We start from the raw sequence: 25,345 nt of genomic DNA, 5'->3' as shown, positions 1-25,345 counted from the left end.
TTCTGATACTCTTTGTGACTTACTATATCTTTGGTTGATAGTAACGTCACGTGGGTGATTTAGAAGGTGTGGTCTCTGCAAGTACCAAATTTACCGTAAATTTTGCCTAAGTCAAATTGAGCTTTTAGACCTTTGTAATTTTTTGGTGATATCACTCTCTGATAATTAGTAGAATGCTAAAATCTCCTATCTTTTATTGATTTCCTTTATTACTGAAAATATTTTGTACTTTATATATTCCATATCAAACTTTATAACGTTTCTTTAGTATTAAGTACAAAGGTATAAAACATAAAGATCGTACTTTTTACAACTATAAAGTGGCTATCTTTAATGTGACTTAATCTAATAAATTATTTGTAATATTTTGTCTTTTCGTCTTTTAAATTTGAGAATTCTTTGTAACTAACAAATAGTTGAATATTTATTTTTCTCAATACAAAATGGATATCCTTGCCTTTTTTTTAGAAGTAGGAGCTTAATCCACTTATATTATTATTACCAATATACTTAGTTATATGCTTTTTCTTTACATTAGTTCCTTTACCTTTGCTTTATTTCTCAATTGATTATGATTTTCATCCTTTTATATTTCATAGCAATTTGTAAGATACATTTGTATTATCTAAATTTTAGTAATGGTTAGCTTAAAGATTATCAATTTCTTAAAATTCTTTCTGTAACTATTGAGGACATAACAGGATAACTTTGGATTTGATGATCCCAGAGAAATTTTGCACAAATTCCTTGCCCTCCCTAGTTTTCAGAATTTAATTTTTAGCTTTTTAGTATAACTTGTTACTGTATTTGGAAGTACAATATATTATTCTTTTCTTATGAAAATGTTTTTTCTATTCAACTTTGTGGTTTTGTTTCTAGTATTTATTTCCTGTTTGCTCATTTTGACATGTCAGCTTTTTCATTAAGTTCTTGAGTTTGATTCTGTGTCTCTCATCTGAAATACCTTTTAAAGCCTAAGGAATAAAATAGCACAGATGCCATCCAATCTATTAAACTTTACCCATCTGTGGAGAGTTATGTTTTGAAAAAAATTTACAACAGTAAACTCTTGCTGCTTTAATGTTGGTGAACATATATCACAAAATTCCTTTGACTGAAAGAAGATTTTGTGCTTATTGACACATTTTAAAAACCTTGTATAGAGTTCAGTTAGATCCCTACAGGAGAACTCAGCAGTCCAAGATAGGATTTATGCCCCTGTAAGGAACCAAAACTGTACTGTGCTCTTCTGGACTGCACTGCATAATTTGGATACTCATATGCATTGCACTGCATAATTCACATCATTCCTCTGGAGTTCTAGGCATAGATACCTTCTCTAAGTACTTTATCCTCCTATAAATTTTGTTTGAAGGATTAATGACACCTGCTGAGCAACTAACATCTTGTTGAAACTCAACAAGAATGACTGAATGGCATAGCTTGGCTCACAAATCTTGGCAGATGTGTACAGAATTGCTCTCCTTCACTCAGGCCAGGGTGATGAGACTTTGTTATATTTTCATTAGCAGTGATAAAACCATGCATCGTTATTTTCCTGATTAGCCATTAATACCAGTTAAGTCTGTAACAAGATCACGGTTTCAGAATTTGGAGAATATACTGTTGATAATTACATCTAATGAAAAACAAAATGGCTTCTTATGTTAAAAAAATCTCATAGTTATTGATAGAATCGCTGCCATCATGCCAGACACTAGTACCCTTTCATTTATTCTGTTTTGTTTTAATTCTTATTACTAAAATATATAATAGTCCGATGGGAAGAAACTTCTGAAACAAAGAGGTGAATTACAGCAATTTTTAAACAACATACTCAAGTACTTACAGGCTGATGGTAAGAAATCTCACTGCATCAGTTAGAGCAAAAGCTTTCTTATAACGGAGTCGCTATGGGTGCTAGGACAAATCAATGTAAGCAAATCGATTTTTCTTAGGTTTTTAAATGTTTAAGCCAGCACCTGGTCTTTGTAATGTATCTTGGTTGTAGGTAATAGCTAGGAATTTCAGATGAAGGATTATAGTTTCTGAGTTAGTTATGCTACCTCAAATGATCCATTGGATGTGGCTGAAAATGCCAGCTTTAAATGTATTCATGGGATTAGGAATGAATACTTCTTTTGCCTGAAATCGTGTGGTTTAGCTTTAGTACTTACTGTAGTCAATCCATTTCTTTGAAATATTGAGCTGTCTGACAGCTTAAAATCCTAAGTTTCCTTTAAACTTGAGCCTGGCTTTGGAGGAAAAAGGGGTAGTGTTGGGTGGATTTTATGTAAGTCTCTCAGAAGAAAAGTCACTGAAGTGCTTTTGCTGGCAGGGCACAGGGAAGACTAGCAAACTGCTTCATCTCAATCTTTCGTGGGTTTTTCCCTTAGCCTAGATCAACATTTAGTCAGATAATTGACGTCAAGGACACTGGAGTCTCTTTTTGGACCATGTATCATTTTCCTTCCATGAAGAAAACATGGAAAAGATCCAAATACAAAGTTCACACTTTACTAAGCCAGTTGGATATTAGGAAAAGTCTTCACACCCTTATACCCTTTATTCCCTGGATGTTTATTTTTCATCGTAGTTGGGCGACTGAGTCTTTATAAATATCTCTTGATCAAATATCACCTTACAAGACTCCTTTCTGTGAGTGCAGCCAAGCACCACAGATATATTAAAAATATATTCTGTGGAGATACTAACATGCTGGAGAAGCAGCACCATGTCAAAGATAAATATCTAAATGGGCACTATTAAAATGATGCAAGCAGTAGGCTATAAGGCATGGGTTTAATACTAGATCTCATGTCTGCTTCTTAGTACATCATTGGTTTTATTTTTTTCTTCATCTGTACATTGGAGGTAGCTTCACTTAGTTTTGCTTAACTTCAGAAATCTGATGGGATAAGATTTCTGACATTGCTTATGAATTAGGAGGCCCTCTCTGTATACAGATTTTATCTTCAGTACACATATACTTAACAATAGTCTGTTTTAAACTTGAAAATATATGGTAGAATGATATACTAGTTAACAATGAGGACATATATTAAAAACTAAAAATAGAAAGAAATACTTCTAAAAAAAGAAAGAAAGAGTTCTACAAAGACCCTATATTGTGGAGGGTGTGCTATCTGGGCTTTAAAAAATCTTCACCCAGAAAGCACAGAGAAGGTGAGGATGAGCGGGTCAGAGAGAGGGAATCTGCTGTGAAACAGTGGAGGGCAGGAATGGACATGATATGTTCAAGAAATTGAGAGAAAGTGAAGTCCATGTTAGATTTAATCCCCTTTTATTATAAGTACAAAAATGAAAACTTGAAGAGAATGACAGTAGTCTGAACTTTTGTTCCATAGTAATAAGAAAAGGCTCATAGAGCTTGCATCTGAAATAACGGAGAATCAACAGGTTTTGCATTACTTTAGTAGGAAACTAAGTACTTAAGGGCTCAGGAGGATACAAAGTAAAATTAGCATCATTTGGGGGGGTTCCATTAGAGAAGACTTCTATAGAATGGCATTTTATAAGGAAGTGGTAGAAGTGGATTTGTAGAGCCCTGGTCAGGTGGTTCAGCTGGTTGGAGTGTGTTGTCTGGGACACTGAGAGTTGTGGGTTTGATCCTGGGTCAGAGCACACATCTGCAGTGAGGGTTTACTCCTTGGTGGGTGCACATACAGGAGGCAGTTGATCCATGTTTCTCACATCCATGTTTTTCTATCTCTATAATAAAATAGAAGTAGGTTTGTAGAAAGGTTGAAAGCCAGAAGTGGGGATCTGGGGATAGCTAATTAGATGAAATGGTCCAAAAGTGCTGTTTGAATTGCAATCTTTAAAGAAGCACATTAAAGATACAAGAAATTCTAATGCAGATTCCTCTTCCATTCATCTTGGTTCCTCTTACCCCTTGGCCCCAGAGCCAAATGGAAATGTGCAAGCAAACATTTTGCTGCCTTTTACCTGTTATGCTTTCTTAAGTTCTCTCCTGCCCAGAAATAGGAGGGTTGCGTTTTGTTTGAGACTATCCATGTTCTGGACCATGTACCTCTCTCTAAGATTTGTTCTTCTTTCTCCCCAAAGAAACCGTGTTTCTGAAATTTCCTATCAAGTTGCTTTCATTGCCTTTCTCCCATCAGGTGTGTCTTTTCTCCTCTCAGCCATATGAGTTCAATCCTCTTTCAAAATCCATACCTTCAAAAATCACTTTGTCTTGGATCATCACTAGCTACTTTTTTGTTTTCACTTAGTAGCAAGTATTTCCTTGTGTTGTTTTACTTGAATGTCTCACACTTTCTTTCTGTTGCTAGATTGAGAATATTTCAAAGGGGCTGTGTCTTGTAACTTGTATCAAATTGCTCAGGATCTTTGCAAATGTGGCTGGTGATGATACCATAGACTGTTCTTCCATTTGTGTGTGACTCAGTCTCACATAGACTAATGTTTGCAATTCTGTTTGTCCGTTTTTAATAAAAAACCAGAGCTGCATAGATACATAGAAACTTATAAAACGTAAGGTTTGTAAGATCAGAGACTTTTTTTTTTGGTTTAGCACCGTATTTCTACAGCTTACTACCAGGTCCAGTTGTGGACTTAATACCCATTCACTGAATGAATGCTGTCTTAATTTACTTGAACTGTAAATCTTGACCTGGTACTTCTAAATATCTGGCAGGAGACCTCTGGAATGTTGTCTCAACAAACAGAATTATTAAATGTCTTCCCAATGGCTAAAGGATAGCATCCAGCATCTCATCATTGTCTCCTAGGACAAGGAAATCTTGGATTTTGTTCTGTTTTGTCATTTCTTCTTTTCAGAAGAGGAGAGAAAAATAAGGTGGCAAATTATAGCTGGTATAATCTGGTTTTAGCTTATTCCATGTTCTGGGTCTTTTTATTATTGACAAGATATCACAGTAGAACAGAGGAGAAATCTGAGGGAAGATTACTTTCCAAGATTTATGAACCTTTGTTAGACTTTCCAGGTATTTATTTGAGGCTTGCTCACATTTCATGGTAAATGTTTTGCTTATCCTACCCTCTGTGTTTCTTTTTATGGCAGCTTGCCTGACAATATTCAGAAACTGGAGAAGAATGTTAAATATCAAGACCTTAAGTTACACGTTTTTAATGAAGCTTAAAGAACAGAGCCAAGGAACAGTTGTGTGAATAGACCACTGCCTCTTCTCATTTCTCTTTTCTTTTGTCTGTAGCTCAAACCAGGGCAGAACAGCTGCAGGGACAGTGACAGTGAGAGCGCCAGTGGGGAATCCAAGGGCTTCCACAGGAGCAGCTCTCGAGAAAGGCTCAGTGATGTAAGTATTGAAAAAATTTCAAGCAAAACTGTCAGACCGTACATCCCTTGAATAAAGTGTCAGTTCTCAAACACTCTGTCCCTTCATATCAGTTGGTATATCCAAGTATTATAGTTCACCCTTTCTTGATGTCCGTGTGGTTGAGCCTTGTGTTACAGTGTCATTCCATTTTCTAGTTTGACCTAAAATGTGTTTTAACAAATTATAAGGTAGGTGGGAGTATTTGTCACCTTAGAAACTGTAAGGAAATTCACTTTTGTCTCTTGCCAAATAAGTGGCTGATAGTCACCCCTTCCAACAGAAATAAAATGGCAAAAAGGGATTATTACCAATCTCATGGGTGAAGAAATTACAAATAGCACATAGTTAAATGACATCATCTCCCCATTGTACTATTGCCTTTTTCTAGGGGAGAAACCCTTGTCAGAAGACACCATGCCTCTCAAGGAATCTGTCAGCCCTTCTGCCCACTAACAGGCCTGGTTCCCCATTTCCACTTCCAAGAGCCACCTGGCCCTCTTTAGAAACTTGCCTTGTTCCCTAACCAGTCATATGACAGGACTCTGGACAGATTCCTTGCCCCTGAGAGCAGCACTTGGAAACTTTCTTGTAAAATGTATCGAATAGGTAGAAAGTTTTATTAATAATATTGACATAGAAACATTATCAGATTAAGTGAGATAATACTCTTAAGAAAGAACATAGCAGTTCTGTGTCTGAGTTTCAAGAAGAGTAAATATTATTTGGATGTAAATAGAAGCAAAACCCGTTGTCTCTTATCCTTTTTTATAGTGCTCTGAGCAGTTGTCTTTATTATGGTACATAAGGCGATCTAGTATATTAAGTATTAGTATTTATTTTTACCTAAAAATTAAGTAAAGTAATTTTACTACTATCCAGTTTAATAAGCAAGGAGTAATTCATGTCTATAATTTATAAACATTCTTATCTTAGGAATGTGCTCATAACTTTTTTTACTGAGAAGTGTCCCTAAGCATAAATGGTTGGAGACCATTGCAGCACATTGAGTCATTTCTCCATCAGGCAAGGTAGACAACCCCCAAGGATCAGCTGTCTTCCTACACCTCTCAGGAAAGTGTGTGAGATGTAGGGTGATATTTGATGTGTATAGCATTGAATTCTTATAAGAATTAAGTTGAGTAAATGAAGTATGATTATTTCTATAGTACTCTTAATATCTTATTTATAGACAATCACCTCCCCTTATTTTAATATTAATAATATCAATTAATTCAGTCTTTGCTATTAGTATTAATATGTATATGTAAGAACATTTCTTTGTTTATATTTCATTAATTTAGTGATAGAACTGTAATGATAGAAATTATAATAATAAATTTATAACAGTATTTCTTACCTGTGTTGCTAGCAACAATACTTAATACTTAAGTAGCTGCTCTTCTGAGATTTTGGTTTGCTTTTAATGTGAGATCTTTATTGACCTGGAAATTTTCCCAGAATTAGTTAGTAGTAATTTCATCATAGGGTAGATAAATGAAAGCCACATTAGCTTAGGGCAAAAGCATAGTATTATAGTCATAGAGATCTCTTGACTGGTTGCCCTGAATTTATTTTCCATTAGACAAAAAAAATCGCAAAAGATATCCCATTACATAGGAAGATTTAATATTGTTAAGATGTCAGTACTACACAAAGCAATTTTCAGATTCAGTGCAATCCCTATGAAAATTACAACAATATTTTTTGCAAAAATAGAAAAGCATATACTAAAATTAATAGGGCCTATCATGAGGCCCCTATCGGAAAACACAGTGTTGAAAAAGAAGAACAAAGTTACTGTTACTGAACAGAGGTCCAAGGTGAGGGGCAGTACTTGGCCCACCGAGGGATCCCAAAATCTGCAGAAAACAGGGGCCCCTCCCAAGAATGGTATACTAATACCTACTGGGCTCATCTGTCCGCCGCCAATTGGAAAGACATCTCTCAATGTCAGAGATTTGTGAAAAGGAAAGGAAAGGTTTATTTAAAGCTGTACAGACTTAAAGTAGTGACCCGATATCCCCATAAAAATATCAAAGTACTTTAGGATAACCACAGACGCCCACAGTGCTTCCTTCTCCCACTGTCTTAACTCCGGGTACCGTAAATCAGGAAAAGAAGCACACGTCCATTTTTCCAGGCCGCTGGTATCGTCAGCTGTGTTGACCATCCAAGGCAGGATCTCCAGTTAATCCAGTCACATGGCACCTTCTCACAGTCCACTGGCAAGAGTTCTTTGTACCAAGTTCCAGGCAAAGTCTCTCCTGCTTCCTAGGTCACACAGCCAAAGGGAGCACCTCAAAGCTGCGTGGGCCTCTTCTACCAGAGCTGCAGGAGTCTGCACTCTGACCAAAATCGTGTGGCTTTCTTCTTCACCTGGCTGCAGGGTTCTCCATTCTGGCAAAGCTGTGTGGCTCTCTTTGACCTCACCAAGAGGGGACCCTTACTCTGCTGAAACCGCGTGGCTCTCCCCCAATGGCTGTCGTGTCTGGGTCTAAATCCCCGTGCCCATCTTCCTCTGTACCCCTATTTCTGACTCCTCCTACCATCAGTTACACCTGCCAGTCTTTCTGTATTATTACAAGATTACTGGGCTGCCGTCCTTAGTCTGGGCAGGTATCACCCCATATCCTAGAGCCAATCTTCTCCAAGCTCCCATGCAGGCACTGTAACTCAGAGGATCAGCCCCCAGTTACATCCTGGGTAGAAGTCACTTCCTTCTCCCTGGCTCAAAACTTGGCCACAGCTATTCAACATATCTATGAAACCAGTCAAAGATTTTAGATATGTTAAATGACCATTCCAGAGGTTAGCTGTGAAATTGTTGCTATGCAAAACAGCTCTCAGTGGCCCTGCTTCATTTGTTTCTTCCCCCTGGGGGACGGGGGGTGAGGACATCTTAATATTTCCTCAACACCCTAAGCTTTAGACCCCATTCCAAATTCTTTTGGGGGACCTCCCTCCTGGCTGTGCCCTGTTAAATTAGGAAACTTATACTTCCTAATTTCAAAATTTACTACAAATATACAGTGATCAAAATAGTGCGGTAATAGCATTAGAATAGACATATAGACCAATGGGAGTATTAAGAGCCCAGAAATAACTTGATTCACCTTTGCCCAAAATTTTTGACTTGAGTGCCCAGTACATTCAACTGGGAAAGAATTTTTTCTTCAACAGATGATGCTGGACAACTGGATGAAGTTGAACATTTGTATCACACCATGTACAAAAATTAGCTCAAAATAAATTAATGCCCCAAATATAAGAGCTAAAACCATAAAACCCTTGGAAGAAAGCATATGAGGTGTGGGGGCAACTTTGCCCCCAAAGTCCCCGTCCATCATGGATGAAAGTAAACACTACCAAGACATGATCTGCTTGGGGAGGAAAGGTGGCCAATCCCTCAAAGGGGAAGAGTTCCGTGCTCAAGGGGCTTTTATTGGGATTGTTTGCACAAGAATACAGGTAAGGATCAAACAATAGATATTATTCAAAGAACTATGAGGGCTTATTCTCAGTCAGGGTCAGATAGCTAATGAGCCATAAAGCTTTGAGGAACAAATTTCTTGCTTGGACCCTTATCATTTAAATGAGAGCATTCTAAACAGAGCAGGTTTCACAGGATTTTTACATATTCTTTCTTATTCCTGATTTACCCCAATACCTGCCTTTTCCAGCTCAGGGCTGCACTGCCTTCCCCATCATAGGTTTTTACGCTTAAGTGGATTAGAGCCGGCAGCACTTCTCCCAGATGGAAATGGGGACTCGGGCTATGTCACAGTACCTGGGGGGATGAAGGTCCATCACTCTCTCTTTGTCGAAGCCCCCCTAGTCCTTCCATGATGGCCTCCCAAGTGATCATATCTGGCCTAGGTTGTACCGTGGGGGTTGTACCCACCATGGACATCTACTGTGCTTTGGGGGCAGGGAAATGAAGCATGGGCAGCATCTGCTGCCAGAGACAAGCTTTGTCTCCTGTGGCTCGTATTCCGGATATTACTCACTTAGCCTTGGGAGGCAGTTACAATTCCTGAAACCAGGCAGAATGGTTCTCAACAATGAGGAAATCTTTACAACCTTGAATTTGGCAGTGGATTTTTACATATGACACCAGAGGCATGCACAACAAAAAGGAAAATAGAAAAATCAGATTTCATCAAAATCTTTTGTGCATGAAAGGGCATTACCAAGAAAGTGAAAAGCAAACCTATATATTGGGAGAAAATATTTGCAAGTCATGTAACTGTTAGATGTTTAATAGCTAGGTATGGAAAAGGACTTGAACAACTCAACAGTAACCAATAATCCAATGCAAACATGGACAAAGGACTTGAGTAGACATCTGTGCAAAAAGTAATAAACAATTGACCAAAAAGCATATGGAAAATGCTCTTCAGCATTAGTCACTAGGGAAATGCAAATATAAATCATAATGAAATACCATTTTGTATCTACTAAGATAGCTATAATTTTTTCAAAAAGGATAATAACTTTTGGCAAGGATATGGAGAAATTGGAACCTGTGTACATACTAATGGGAATGTAAAATGGTGCAGCCACTGTGGAAAATAGCTAGGCAGTTCCTCAAAAAAGCTAAGCACAGAATTACCACATCCCCACCAATTCCACTTTTAGGTATATACAGAGGTAAATTGAATATAGATTCTCAGATACTTATCAGCTAGTTCATTGCAGCATCATTTACAAAAACCAAAAGGTGGAAACCACAAATGTGTATTAGCAACTGAATGGATAAACAGAAAGTGGCATATATGGAGAATGTAATTTTATTCAGCCATAAGGAGGAATATAGTTCTCGTACATGTTACACCAATGAACTTTGAATACATAATGCTAAGTGAAAGAAGCTGGATGTAAAAAAAAATATTATATGATTCCACTTTTGTGAGTTTTCTAGAATATGAAAATTTCTAGAGACAAAATAGAACAGGAGTTACCAGAGATCTGTGGTGTGGGTAGGGAGTTACTGCTTCATGGTTACGCAGTGTCTGTGTGGGGTGATGAAATATTTTTACGTAAATTGTGACTGAATGCTTAAAATGTCAAACTTGTGGTATATGTGTATTTTACCACAATATAAATAATGTTAAATATATATATTAGGTTGTTATAATCCTGCCAGTGTACAAAATAATTTGAGTTTGTGTTGCTTGTTATTAAAATTCATACTTTTGCAAAAACATTGTTAAAAATAAGAAGAAAAAGTACAAACAGCCTTTAGTCTATAGCTCATTTTTCCCCAATACTGAATACTCTGCCTAATTCTTGATGGTTTTGCGAGGTTTTTTTCCACTCAAGGTTGTGGGAATACTAATGATTCCTTGCTGTGTGTGACCTCTGGAGTCATTCTCGCTGCTCCTTTTCAGTAGCTTTTCTCTTCACCTTAGGTTCTTTCCTCTCACAAATGTGCCCATATGTTTCAGGTGAAGACTAGAGGGGAACCTGCCTCAGGTTTCATGATTCTCTATGGCACTCTCATCTCTCCCATCTTTGTTCTGCCTCTTCAAGCTGCCTTTGCTTTCTTTGATTATCACCTCTTATTTTCACAATTCAGGGATGCTGTGTGCTCCACAAAGATCATCTCCCACCCCATCTCAGTTCCCGACCCCCACCCTGACAAAAAAAACCTCTCTCCAAGCAGTAAGGTGGGGCAAAGATAGGATCATCTCACTTACTTCCCTTCTCTCTGAGATTACTGGCTTGCACTGCCTATTGTCCAGTTTCTGCAAACCCTTTTTAAATACCTTTGTCTGTTTCTTTAATAGCTTAAACTTAAGCTACTAAAAGTGGGAGAGTATATTTGGTCTCTGTTAGTCCACCTTGTACATTCTTTTTTTTTTCCAGCTGAGGTAAAAATTCCCAAAAGTCTCCTACCACACTTAATGATATTTTTAGAAGCTTTGGCAGTTGAGACTTTCATTTAAGTGTAGCTAACCAAGATACTGCATTAGTTATGCTTTTTTTTTAACTGGACAGGCCAAAGGAGTAAGAATAAAGAATTTCCTTATAGCTGAAGCATTTTATCTATGGGTAAAGCTTAAAAACCAATGTGCGTGGTTTTTCTAAATTACGAATTGCCCTATTGCCAGAGGGATTATTTATCTATAAGCGTTTTCAGATTGTCCACATCAAGGATACATAGTAATTGATTTATATTAGTCACAAAGGAAAAAGTTAAGAGGAATAATAGAATATCTCAGTGTTTATGATGAATTTTTCAGGGGGTAAAATACAGCTTCTGACTTATATAGAATTTTGCAACTGAGGAAGCAGTCAGAACTTGGGAGCTAAATTTACGCTCTTGGTAAATATACTTAATACTTTCTAAGTGTTCAAGACTTTAAGGGAATTGAAGCATTTTGGAGACTAGCGAAAGGGGATTAAATTCCATAAATCTTGGGCTAAACAGTTCTCTAATCTTACTGTTCTATAGCTTTTTAGTCCATTTACTGTAGTCACAGTTGATGTATTTCTTCTACTTTTTTCTTTTCTTCCAGCTTTTGAGGGCTTTTTCGATGTATTTATTCCACCATGCCATCTTTCATCCATCCATGCAAGCATCTACTCTCTCCTTTCTCCCGATCCTCCCCCAAATCTTTATTGAGGTTTTATTTTGTGCCATGTTTACTAACTACTGTTACGGAAGAAAAATGACAGGTAACACAATCAATAAGCTTCTCTGTAGTTTAGAAAAAAGAACTAATCCAGACCTATGAAGGATTATGGATATTCCATTTCTGCTTTCTTCTTTTATTTTTACTTGTGCCAGACATTTCCCTTACCAGTTGGTGTATGCCCTTGTCTTTTCGCATATCATGTATTTGTGTGTTTTCTTGGAAATGCCAGTGTTTTGTTTGCCCAGAAATATTTATCAGTACCTTTCATGTGTCAGATATAGTTTTGGGCACTTGGGGTCGAGTGGTGAAGTAGATGAACTCACTGCCCTCATGAAACTTCCATTTTGTTGGGGGAGACAGACAACAAGCCTGTGAGCAAACAATAGAATTATTTCTGAAGTAACACATTTTATGAAGTAAACAAAATAGTGATGAGGGGTGGAAGAGTTTATGTTGCTGTTTTAACTAGGGTGATTGGATTAGTCCTTTCTGTGTAGGTGACATTTGAGCTGAATCCTGAATAAAGAAAAGGAGTTAGGCCTGTGAAGATCTATAGGAAAAGCATTCCAGGCAACAAGAGTGACAAGCTCAGGCCCTAAGTCAAAGTGAGCATGACATGTTTGAAGGCAAGAGAAAAGGCCAGTGTGGCTATAGAATGGTGAATCATCACGGGATGACTACATACTTATCAGCTACTCTTAAGGGGGAAATAGGTAGAGTCTACACCATCAGTGAGCTTCTCTGTATTTAAGGAGAAAATCTAATCCAGACCTGTGAAGGACTCTTGATAGTCTGTGTCCTCTCCTAGCCTATGGTAAGGAGGCTAGGTATTTTATTAGTTTCCTAGGTTACTATAATGAGTGACCACTAACTGCGTACTTTAAAACAGCAGAAATATATTATCTCATAGTTTTCTAGACAAGAGCCCAACATTAAGGTGCCACCAGGTTTGTAATCCATCTGAACCCTTTACAGAAGAATCCTTTTCCTCTCCTAGTTTCCCATGGCTTCCAGCACTCCTAGGTGTTTCCCTTTGCTTTTCACTATATCAGTCCAGTGTCTGCCTGCATCTTCACATGGCCTTCTACTGTATTTGTAGCTTTGTGTGTCATTACCTCTTCTATAGGAGCAACAGTCATACAGTTACACTGTTTTAGGACCTGTCTTAATCCAGTATGATTTTGACTTAAAGACTCTATTTCTAAACAAGGTCATTATTTCAGCCAGGGTTCTAAAGGGAAACAGAGCCAGTGGAATCTGCAGACATACACAATTATGGAGGCTGACAAGTCTCAAGATGTGCAGTCAGTAAGGTGCCGACCCAGAAGAGCTGATAGTTAGTTCCAGTCCAAAGACTGAAATGTTCGAGAACCAGAAGAGTGAATGTATCTTTCAGTTTGAGTCAGAAAGCAGAAAAAAACTGGTGTCCCAACTTAGAGCCAGTCAGAGGAATTCCCTCTTACTCTGAGAGGATGGTACTTTTGTTTTGTTTTATTAAGCTGGTTCGATGAGGACTACACTCATAAGGGAGGGGGGAGCATATTTTGTTTGTTTATTTTTTGTTATTTTTAAATATATTTTATTACTTACAATTTTACAACTATCCCAATTTCTCCCCCTTTCCCCCCTTCTACCTAGTACCATTCATTCCCTCTGGCAATCCCCCTTCCTTAGTTCCTGTCCATGGATCGTGTATGTAAGTCCTTTGGCTGCTCTATTTCCTGTACTGTACTTTACATTTCCCTGTCTGTCTGTACCTACCAATTTATACTTTTTAATCCTTGTACCTTTTCCTCCATTCATCCCCTTCTGCTCCCAACTGACTCTCTAGATGATCTTCATATCTATGATTCTGTCTGTGTTCTACTTGTTTGATTAGTTGGTTTTTCCGATTCAGTTGTTGATAGTTGTGAATTTGATACCACTTTAATGTTAATAGTTTTGATCTTCTTTTTCTGAAAGAAGTCCCTCAAATATTTCATATAATAAGGGCTTGGTGATGATGAACTTCTTTAGCTTGACCTTATCTGGGAAGCAGATACTTTATCTGCCCTTCAATTCTAAATGCTAGCTTTGCTGGATAGAACAATCTAGCTTGTAGGTCCTTGCTTTTTATCTCTTTGAAAATACTTCTTGCCAGTCCCCTTTTGCCTGCAAAGTTTCTTTTGACAAACCAGCTGAGAGTCTTATGGGAACTTCTTTGTAGGTAACCCTTTGCTTTTCTCTTGCTGCTTTTAAGATTCTCCCTTTATCTTTAACCTTTGGCATTTTAATGATGTTGTATCTTGGTATAATCCTCTCTGGGTCCATCTTATTTGGGATTCTCTGTGCTTCCTGGACTTCTCTGTTTCCTTCACCAGATTGGGGATGTTTTCTTTCATTATTTTTTTCAAGTAAGTATTCAATTTCTTGCTCTTTCTCTTTTCCTTCTGGCACCCTGTGATTTGAATTTTGGTAGGTTTGAAGTTGTCCCAGAGGCTCCTTAGCCTATCCTTGTGTTTTTGGATTCTTTTTTCTTCTTACTTTTCTGACTAGTTGTTTTTTGATTCCTTATATTCCAAATCATTGATCTGATTCTCAGCTTCATCTACTCTACTGTCGGTTCCCTATAATGTTTTCTTTATTTTGCTCAGTATAACTTTCATTTCTGCCTGGGTCTTTTTTTACTGTTGAAATACCCAGTGACTGTTCCTTGAGTATTCTACTAACCAGTGTTCTGAACTCTGCATCTGACAGATTGTTTATCTCAATTTTGTTTAGTTGGTTTTTTTTTTTTTGAGTTTTGTACTGTTCTTTCATTTGGACCATATTTCTTTGTTTCCTCATTTTGGCAGCTTCCTTATGTTGTTTCTATGTAATAGCTATAGTTGCTTTGACTCCCTATCTTTAGTAGCATGGTCTATTGTAGAAAAGCATACCATTAAATTGAATGAGGTGGAACCTTAGGTAATTGCCAGGGTGAGGCAACCTGTGTGAACCAGGTTGATGGAGTCTCTAACATGGTGTCACTGCTCTGTGGCTATGTGTGGGGGTGGGCTCATAAAGGGAACAGTGCTGTGTCTGATCTCTGGAGTTTTTTCTGGAAGGAGGCTGACCCCTGGCACTCACCCTGATGCCACACACTTCAGTTTCTCCCCAAATACCACTGGTACCCTTCCAGCTGCCCCCCTAGTGCTGAAGGCCAGAGGGAGCCAATCTGCATGAGTCCTAAATCTATTGTAGGTACTTAAAAGGGGATTCCTTAGAGTCCTGCCATTTCTTCAACCTCCCCAACCCCAACTGATTTTTATAGCTAAAAATTATGGGGGCTTACATTTCTGACAGTGGAACCCTGGGCTCAGTGGTCTGGTGTGGGGATGGGATCCCTTGCTCCCCAGGTATCCCTCCCGATTTTTATCCCACACAGATGGGGAACTGCCTGTTCTATGTCTTCGTGCCTCTGCACTTCTCCTCCGTGTCTCCACCCCTTGTACCTGTCTAGATAAATGTGACTTTCTTAATTCTTTGCTTGTCAGACTTCCATACAGTTTGTTTTTCTGATGATTCTGAGTGATATTTGTTTTGTGGTCTAGTTGTAGTTTTTGCTGTGGTTGTGCACGTAGGCGAGCCATATTTACCCATGCCTTCATCTTGACTGGAAGTCCAGTCTTTCTATTTAAACGTAACTCATCCAAAAACATTCTCACAGTAACACCCAAAATAATGTTTGATCAGATATCTTGGTACTCAGTGGTCTAGTCAAGCTGACTAAAATTGACCTTCACAATCACATGCTGGATTTTAGGGGGATATTTTTGAACCCACTATAATGTATTATTTTAAAAGCCTCAGGAAGATATTGAAAGAAATCTTGTTACAATTTTCACTTTATAATGAAAAACTGCTGGTAAAGCATGAAATCACTGAGAGAAACCCAAAAAAGGTTGTTCAGTATAGATGAGAGCTGGTGACAACTTGAAGTGGTTGTAACAGAGGGTTGGAAAAGTGAAGTTGGAAATGACCGTATTTATCATACCTGAAACTTTCTTCAAGTTGTTAGTCTCCCTCCATTTTTACTTGAATATTTCCAATAGCTCATTTCCCCATTCAGATACTATATTTCATGTCTTTAGCAGTTATTAGTAATCATATCCCCAAGATACCTTTGTTAGGATTAAGATTGCAAGTTCTTTAAATTGTAACTTTTTCCTAAAATACTACAGAAAATCCACAAATGGGCCTGTTTCATGAACTTTGCAAGAAATGTACTTGGCCATGATCCTTATGCTCTTACTTGTGAAAGAAAAAAGTATTAACATGGAGGTGGTTAGACAGGGATGTCAGACACAATTGGTGGTTTAGAACAATTGTAAATATTCTATTTAAATTAACTGTAGGGTCAGAGCACACATCTTATCTAGGGGTGGAGCACATATCCGTTTCACACCCAGGGAGCTGTAATAGTAGCTGTGGACTCTCCGTAGATCTCTAATGAATGGAATACATCTATTTTAGATGGATAATCAATTTTGAAATCCCTTGTTGTGGGTAAGATGTTAACACAGAAATGTTAACTTCATGAGTTTAATGAGTAGCTTCAATGATAGCTTTGTGACAGAGATGGAGAGAAAGTCAGGTAGGGGGTAGTGAGAAAGAGTAGAATGGGCATTTAATGAATATCCACTTGTAGACTATAATGTCAGCAGCAACATTCTCCCTCCTGGAAAGTGTCTTTCAACTGTGCATCCTGTTACAATTCCTACAGCCCATAGTAGTTTGGAGATTGAGACAGAATGTGTTTGTAAGAAACCTCTCCTTTGCAACATAATGAGATCGAGGTGCGTAATTTGCAGAGATTGCTAGAGCAGTGGTCAAGTCTGCAAAAAAACCCAGCAGAATGAAAAGACCATGTTAAACAGGAAATGACTCTTATAATGAGCCCAGAAAGCACATATCACAGTCAGCTGGCTGGCATTTTCTGATTTTTTTTGTCTTCTCAAGCAGTGCCACTTTTTCCTACTCTAGTTTCTCAGTCTCTCTATACCTCTAATTTCAACTCAGTACATTGAAAATATTGATGAATTGACAACTCTGCCACTTGAAGAAATAAGAACAAAGGGTTTTTTGTTATTCAAAGGAAGTTTTTGTCTAAACATGGGTGTATGGTATTATTTCAAATGCTTTTGTATGTGTTCGTGGCATTTTAAAAAATCCCCTTTTAAAAAAATTTTTCCAGCCACATTTTGAGTCATAGGCTTTTCTGGATTCTTTGGATACTTCTGCTACATAGTTGAGATGTTTTGCTTTCTCTTTTTAAGCAAGAAAAGTGGGAGATCCTTTTTCTCAGCAGAAATTGTGGAAATCCTCTCTATTTCATCAAATGGTTCAGTGGTCAGGGTTAGGGCTTTACCTCTTGGTTATATGATTCCTCTTGTATAACATGAAAAAGCAGTACCAGTCCCTAAATGCACATCTGTAAATGTATAACTAATGTAACATGTTTCAAATAAAAAGATGTTTCTAAACATTAAATTCTTGTAGCATAATGTGTTGTTGCCCAGGTTTGAGGTATTCATGAAACTTCTGATTTGGAAAAATGTTACTGCTATCAAATATTTGCATCTGTATTTGGATACAGGTTTAGATTAGACATACAAGACTGAGGCTCTTCTGGGCCTTTTGGATAGCAGAGCCTCAGGGATGTGATGTATGCCATGAGCTGTCTGTGAAACTGACTCTTGCCCTGTTGCTGGTCTCAGAACTTCTTACCTATATCTGATAGTGAGGATCCTTTTAGCTATGAGGGGTAGTATTTCACTGAAGACAGAGCCATAGTCAAATTCTTCGGAACAGTTGGACAAAGAGAAATCTCTTTACTTTAGAGATGTTTTTGTTCAAGTTCACCAGCTGTGATTGAAGGGAGCTGGAAATTAACCAAGAAAAATGTGGTTTGGAAGAGCATAAGAGGGGAGGAACTATCAATGCCATAGATACTTGGAAAGCAGAAGAGGTTTTTTTCTACAAATTTTTCTTCCAGGTCCAGAAATCACAACTTAATAGCACAAATTTTTCCTATTAAAAAAGTGAGAACAGTGGGTTGGAAAATGTGGGTAGCCTCTGACTCTGTGGTTCTGTATGTTTTCTAGCAAATGCCAAAACCCCAGTGGACCTGTAATGTATGAGAGGGACTAGTGTCTGCGTTTCTTTCTGTGTATGATGTGTTTGGGTGTGTGTTTGGGAGGGGGTGTTATAAGGCAGGGTCCTTAAATGCTTTGTTGCATTATGTTAATTCCTCGGCAGTGCAATCAAATTCATGTCGTAATTAAAACTGTCAGTTGGAAGGCAAGCCAATCGCCACGAAAACACAGCATAACAAATGAAGTGAAATGATTCTGCGTGTAGCTATACAATGCTTCGCCAGGCATGAAATTAAATAAGTAATTTGATGTTGACATCAGAAATTGAAATGATACCCACTGTTCTCTCATTCAGTCAGACCTGCATAAACAATAGCCAGAACAAATATGCACAACAAAGCCCTCTTCTCCACCCAGCTCCCTGAGTAATGTACAATATATATGCAAAATGAGTATAACAGAGCTTTCCGGGACCTGAAGTATGTAATTTTCTTTGGTACACAATAAGATGATACGTGTGTGGAGGTGGGAAGGTAGGTTTGGAGGGGTACTTCTACTTCTGAGATGAAAATCATTTGCAAGATGAAAAAAACTCCTGAAAAAACAAATTCCATGTTTTTCAGAGTAATTCTTCCTAAAATGATTTTACCTCCCAGGGGCATGACTCCAGGCTGGTGGAGACCTAACCTAGTTTTTGCTTTCCTCTGCTCCATGGAAGGCTGTGGGTGTTGAAAACAGGTGATGCTGTCACATGGCTAATCACTGCTGTGAGAAACTGTCTCCATGACTACTGTGGATCTCCCTATGTACCATTTATGGGATCAAGAATGCAGCAGGATTTTTTTAAACCAAAGCCATTGTGCAACATCACACGTCTGCTGTCCTTTATTCCCCTGAGCTTATTTGGAACAAAGATATGAAGAAAGTTTGGCTTTGGGAACTGCATTTAGGAATGCCCTGGAGCACACTATCCTTGTTAGATTCTAATGTTGTCTGTACTTATAGCACTGTATTTTCTTTTTAGAAACAGTTTAAAATTGAGAAGAAACACATCTACTATATTTTTCAGACATTAAATTTACCATTTTCCTTTATAGAATACATTTATTCATATATATATACACACACACACACACACACACACACACATATATTCAACAAATTTTTTTTTTAAATGCATCCTAAGTAAGGCATTGTGCTAAGCTATTGGGAAAGCAATTATGAGTAAACCAGATGGCTCCTACTACCTATGGTTTGCAGAGCAGGGACAGGACATTTAGGTGGAGGAACTATGGGTGAACTGAATGACTGTTACGTCAGAGTGGAAGTCAGGCCTCTCCACGGAAGGCGTGACACCCCACCCACGCCAGTCAAGGATAGGCCTTGCTTGCACGAGGATCCTTAGCTGAGATCAGAAGGCTGCCTGGGCATTAGCAGTATTTTTGTTTCAAGCTTACTCGGGACGTGTGTTGTTCACAAAGAGGACACTAAAAATTAAAGAATATGCACTGAGAGGTTTTAGGAAAAAAGAAACAATACAGGAAAAATCACAGGCAAATGTAAAACACAAACTAATTTCCTTCTTTTGACCTTTGTCCCCAAAGAAGTGATGTTCTGCATAGCTTTCAGAATTTTTTTTTTACCTCCATATGTCAGACTTTGGAAACCTACATTGATAATTCTTGGGACTAAAACCTTCAGAAAATAGGTGCTTTTTACTCCTTTCCTTTACCCACACATTCTTTGCATTTTAGTCTACTAATTATGTTTACAAAATGTCTCATTTTTGAAAAGCACTCTGTGTGTACTAACTAGTGCCTTTAGGGAATAAACTGGCAAATAGGTCATACACTGGAAAAGTCATCCAAACCCACTGGGCTTTTTATTTTCAAGTCAGTCTGGGCTTTTTCCTCTTGCCTGCCCCTTTGCGGCCACAAAACCAAGTAGCTTGAGACCAGGGCATTGAATGTCAGCAAGTCAGGGAGTCAGGCTGATGTGTGTCTGTTTAGTCTCAGTGCAGGGCGAAATGCCATCATTAATTCATTACCCAGCTGCCTGTCAAATAAATTGGCAATTACGTCCACCGCAGAAGCTTGGAATTCAGTAAATAGCACGTTAGCATCTCTGAGTTGTTGAGAGATGTAAAGGGGAAAATTAAGCAACACAGTGTTTGTATCAGGGGCAGATGACAAGGGGCAGCATACACTGGTGATGTGATGTAGTGATGAAAAGCCTGCAAAGGGCTGGTAATGACCTGTGTGGATTGGAACGTGTTAAAAACCATTGCTGATTTTCCACTTTGTCTTTATGCTTTATTGCAGAGTTCAGCTCCTTCCAGCTTGGGAACAGGCTACTTCGTAAGTTTATCTCAACTTCCACATGTGTGCCTTGCCTTAGCATTGATTTACTTCTGTAATATATGCTCATTAGGATGGGAAAAACAATCAAAAGAAATCCCTTGTCAGTCCTAAAGAGCAGGCTGATATCCATCCTTTTATTAAGAATTGTTTTATTTTTAAAATAAGTAACTTGCTATGCCCTAGAGATCATCAGTCAGTCTGAGATGTATGTTTGGTTCCCAGCATGTAGGACATTTGCCCTTTACTTGGGAGCAAAAGGGGCTACAGGTAAACCTGACTGGCTCATGCAACCTTTCTACATAATTGTTTTTTAGTGAGAAGCGTCATGTGGAGGATGGCGTTTATATTATATATTGAAGTAGTTTATTCAATTTTAAAATCTCTTAGAAAACTTCCCCACACATATAATGAGTCACCTTTTTAAAAAAGTTTGTTTTGATGGATATTTTCCCTCACAGTCTAAGTAGGTGGTTTTCAGATTTCCTTTCAGTAATCATTAAATTCCTCCCTTTAGCAAATAGATGTATAATTTTATTTCTAGATTTTTCTCTGTTTTTTGGGAGGGGTGGGGATGGTGGCATACCTCAGGTATTGTCACAATATTTTTAATAGAGAAATAGTCACCTCATTTCACTTATTTATAGCAAAAGCACCCTTTTTGAATTCAAGAATCCTTTTTAAGATGTAAACAGAAGACTTACCAGTAGGTATTATTTACACAATGGCATACATAGCATGCTAATATAGAGGCTTCTTGTGGAATTTAAAGGAATCTGATTTGCGTTCTGAATGACGTACTCTGATAACTCTAATGCTGGCTCAGCATTTCTGAGATAATAATGGAATCATGAAAATAAAATAAAATGGAAAATAATTACTGATTCAGTTTAGTTGCTTTTATATTTCTTTCCTATAAAATGGTAATTACTCTGGGGTTTTTTGCCCACACGTTTTTCTCTGTGCATTTACATAAAATATATGAAAACCAGCATCATATCATCAAATAAAGTCTTTTTCAAGCTTAGCAGAACTAGTATTTTCTAAATGTTTTTTTAATTACTATATGATAGGAGAAAAAGGATAAAGATTTTTTGGTACCTGCTTAATACAGTCAGCACACTTACCATTGTTCCTTGTTGTGTCTGAATATTCATGCTTGCAGAGGCAAGCAGCATGCTTTAGCAGTGGAAATAACAGAAGTAATTCCATCTGCTATGTCTTCACACCAGCCTGCATGTGGGTTGAGATGCTCCAAGTAAAATCAGGAGACTGCCAGTATCTATTCTCTTTCCAAAAGCTAAGTTCTTCCTCGGTGCTTTCTTTAGCAGAATAAGGCCAAAGCCACTTAGTCCTGGATCACTTCTAGACTGAATATTCTAGTATATTTTTATTGTTAGTGTGATGACCCTGAAAGAAGAAAGTCATCTTTAGAAACATCAAGAAATTTATTATGCTTTTGTCACTTTTTTCTCTAACTCTAGGAATGTTTATTTTTATTTGCGAACAATACGTTGCTGTGATTAAACAGTCTAAAATTATAAATCTAAAATAGTTTTACACTTACACAATACTGGATGAGTATAAAAGTTTTTTCTTATTGCTAAAATTGTTCTTAGCATTACTTTGCTTTTATTAAAATATTTGTAGTAATATTAACTTTCATGGATAAGATACATACCCGATGTATGTTCAGCTCTCAACTCTGGCAAAAATACTCCATTTAGACTGTGTTTCCAATAATGGGATCATTATATTATCGAAGTGCAAAATCCATTGATATTATCGCCAAGTCCTCATCAAAAAGTGTCTTCTGTTTCAGTTTTGATTCCAACAATATCACATGTAATACTTAACTTCAGGTACTAACTTCAACATTGGTGAGTTTCACCTTTATAAGTGGAAATAGAATATTCACAACTTTGAGTAATTTAGTGCTGATGTATTCTTTGTACAATGGTTTATGATCTGTAATGCTATGATAGCCTTTACTATGTCTTTAATGAAGGCCCAGCATCAGGTAAGTAAAATGGTGGTATTTTTACTCTGTCCTTATCCTCTTCAGCATCTCTTTGAACTGTGGATGGAGACAAATCATCTGCAGAGTCAATGAGCTATTATTGCAGTTGAACCATAATGTGCATTCTGCTCTAAGAAAACGGAAGGCACTCACCGGTTGGATTTTTGACAACCCAGAGCTGTTTCTGAAACACTCTCCCATGCCCCAGCATAACTCCTAACTTCACAATCTTCTTCTGTTTAGATTTTTACACTTCTATAGAGCTTTTACTAAACTGAGGTAAAATGTTGATCATTGTGTGTGTGCTCATAAAATAGACACCTACCTTAGTATATGCACGTACATGTGCACACACACACATGTGCACACACACATATTCCTAATCCACAGCCAATATAGTCTACTTTCTTTTAGTTCATTTCATTTATCAGTAGTAGTAAGTTGAAGGGTTTAAGGAAGAATCCTTTGTTTTTGACTTTGTAACATTTGTTTGTATCTCCTTGGTTTTGTGTTCCGAAGATGTCTGCTTAGGTCTGTCACTTTCCCAATCCATTTATAAGCTGAAGATTTGGGAAATGAGAACAGCCGCTAAAAGCAGTATTTACACAAGCATATTGCAAAGAATTCTTAAAGTAGACAAAATAGAGAAGGGTTGGAACAAATTTTTCACATTTTTGGGAGCTTTTGAATAATGTGGGTGTTATACACACAGACACACACCACACACACATACACATATTCATTGCGTGCTTATGCCTAGTTCATATTCTCAATATAAATGTAAGCATAGACTAGTTGGAATCTATTTCCTTTTCTTTTTTTGGCAAGAATACCGAAAGTTGTTGGAGTGTTTAGGCATTTTCTTTTTTTTAAATGTTAATACAGTGAACACATATTTTTTTAAAGATTTTATTTATTTATTTATCTTTAGAGGGAAGGAGAGAAGGAGAGAAATATCAATGTATGGTTGCCTTTAGTGCGTCCCCTGCTGGAAGTTGGCCTGCAGGGAACCAGCCTGCAGCACAGGCATGTGCCCTGACTGGGAATCGAACCGCGATCCTCTGGCTCTCAGGCCCGCACTCAATCCACTGAGCTACACCAGCCAGGGCTGAACACATATTTTTTAATTTAAATGTTTATGGCTCTATTTATATATATATATATATATATATATATATATATATATGTATTTGAAATTTTATTATGCATAATTGTATTGATCAACTTAGAGACAAAATAATCTGAAGACTCATGGTGTGACCTTCAGCAGAGTATTTAATGTTTCTGAGAATATACCATCATCTGTACCTACCTAATAGAGTTGTGGATATTAAGTACCGCCGATCATCTCCAATAGCTTGGATCCTGCTTATGTAAACTCCCATGATTCAGAGTTTTTCCTTAATGATTCTCAACTAATAGATTTCATCCTTAATTGGATCATATATAGTAATGTACACATTTAAAATTATTGAGGAAACTGACCTACTTCTCCCTAGTGATTAAAATTACCACATGATATAATAAAAGGGAATTGTATAGTGGCACACATATTTAAATGGGATTTGTATAATTACTGTTTTCATTTGCAGTTGAATAAACTTAACAAGTTTTAATGATAGCACTGGTAGTATGTTGTAGGTGCCAAATACTGACCTGTGGCTTTCCATCCAGAGTTAAAGGTTATAAAGGGGTAAATTTTTTGCCCTGATCTAAGTTTTAGACTATAGACCCTTGATGTATCTCCTGTTTTTCTTTTTTTGAAGTATATTTTATTGATTATGCTATTACAGTTGTCACTTTTTTATCCCTTTTATTCCCCTCTGTTCTGTATCCCTCCCTCCAATAGCATTCCCCCCCACCTCTTAGTTCATGTCCATGGGCTGTACATATAAGTTCCTTGGCTTCTCCACTTTTTTATACTCTTCTGAACCTCTCCCTGTCTATTTTGTACCTACCATTTATACTTCTTATTCCCTGTAATTTTTCCACATTCTTCCCCCTCTCTGCAGTTAAGCCTCCCTATGATCTCCATTTCTGTGATTCTGTTCCTGTTCTAGTTGTTTGCTCAGTTTATTTTTGCTTTTGTTATTTTAAGGTTCTTTTGTTGATAGTTGTGACTTTGTTGTCATTTTTCTGTTCATAGTTTTTGATACCTTCTTTTTGTTAGATAAGTATCTTTAATATTTCATACAGTAAGGGCTTGGTGATGATGAACTCCTTTCACTTGACCTTATCTGGGAAGTACTTTGTCTGCCCATCTATTCTAAATGATAGCTTTGCTGGATAGAGTAATCTTAGGTGCAGGTCCTTGCCTCTCATGAATCTGCATACTTCTTTCCAGCCCCTTCTTGCCTATAAGATTTCTATTGAGAAATCTGCTGATAGTCTTATGGGAACTTTTTTGTAGGTAACTATATCCTTTTCTGTTGCTGCTTTTAAGATTATCTCTTTATCTTTAACCTTGAGTAATTTAATTATGTTGTGCCTTGGTTTAGTTCTCCTTGGGTCCAACTTCTTTGGGATTCTCTGAGCTTCCTACACTTCCTGAAGTTCTATTTCCTTCATCAGAGTGGGGGAGTTCCCCTTCATTATGTTTTCAAATACGTTTTCCCTTTCTTGCTCTTCCTCTTCTCCTTGTGGCACACCTATGATTCAGATGTCAGAACATATAAAGTTGTCCCTGAAGTTCCTAAGCCTCTCCTCATTTTTTTGAATTCTTGTTTCTTCATTCTGTTCTGGTCGAATGTTTATTTCTTCCTTCTGGTCCCCATCATTGATCTGAGGCACAGTTTCCTTCCCGTCACTGTTGGTCCCCTATACATTTTCCTTTATCTCACTTTTCATAGCCTTCACCTTTTCCTCTACT

General features: G+C 37.5%; 1 protein-coding gene across 1 annotated transcript in view; it reads left to right on the top strand.

Annotated features, from left to right (window-relative positions):
- Positions 1–25,345, top strand: part of AUTS2 (activator of transcription and developmental regulator AUTS2) — a 1,160,553-nt gene that overhangs the window by 524,277 nt on the left and 610,931 nt on the right. Inside the window, exons 3-4 of the mRNA XM_037041734.1 lie at positions 5,220–5,321; positions 20,421–20,456. Of these exons, the coding sequence (XP_036897629.1) occupies positions 5,220–5,321; positions 20,421–20,456 (138 nt within the window). The remainder of the gene's footprint in view (positions 1–5,219; positions 5,322–20,420; positions 20,457–25,345) is intronic.

The sequence above is a fragment of the Sturnira hondurensis genome, unplaced genomic scaffold (assembly GCF_014824575.4).
Source record: "Sturnira hondurensis isolate 20B ecotype Veracruz unplaced genomic scaffold, ASM1482457v3 Scaffold0003166, whole genome shotgun sequence".
NCBI lineage: Eukaryota > Metazoa > Chordata > Mammalia > Chiroptera > Phyllostomidae > Sturnira > Sturnira hondurensis.
Note: the sequence above shows the minus strand (reverse complement) of the source record. Positions and strands in the feature narration are given on the sequence as shown.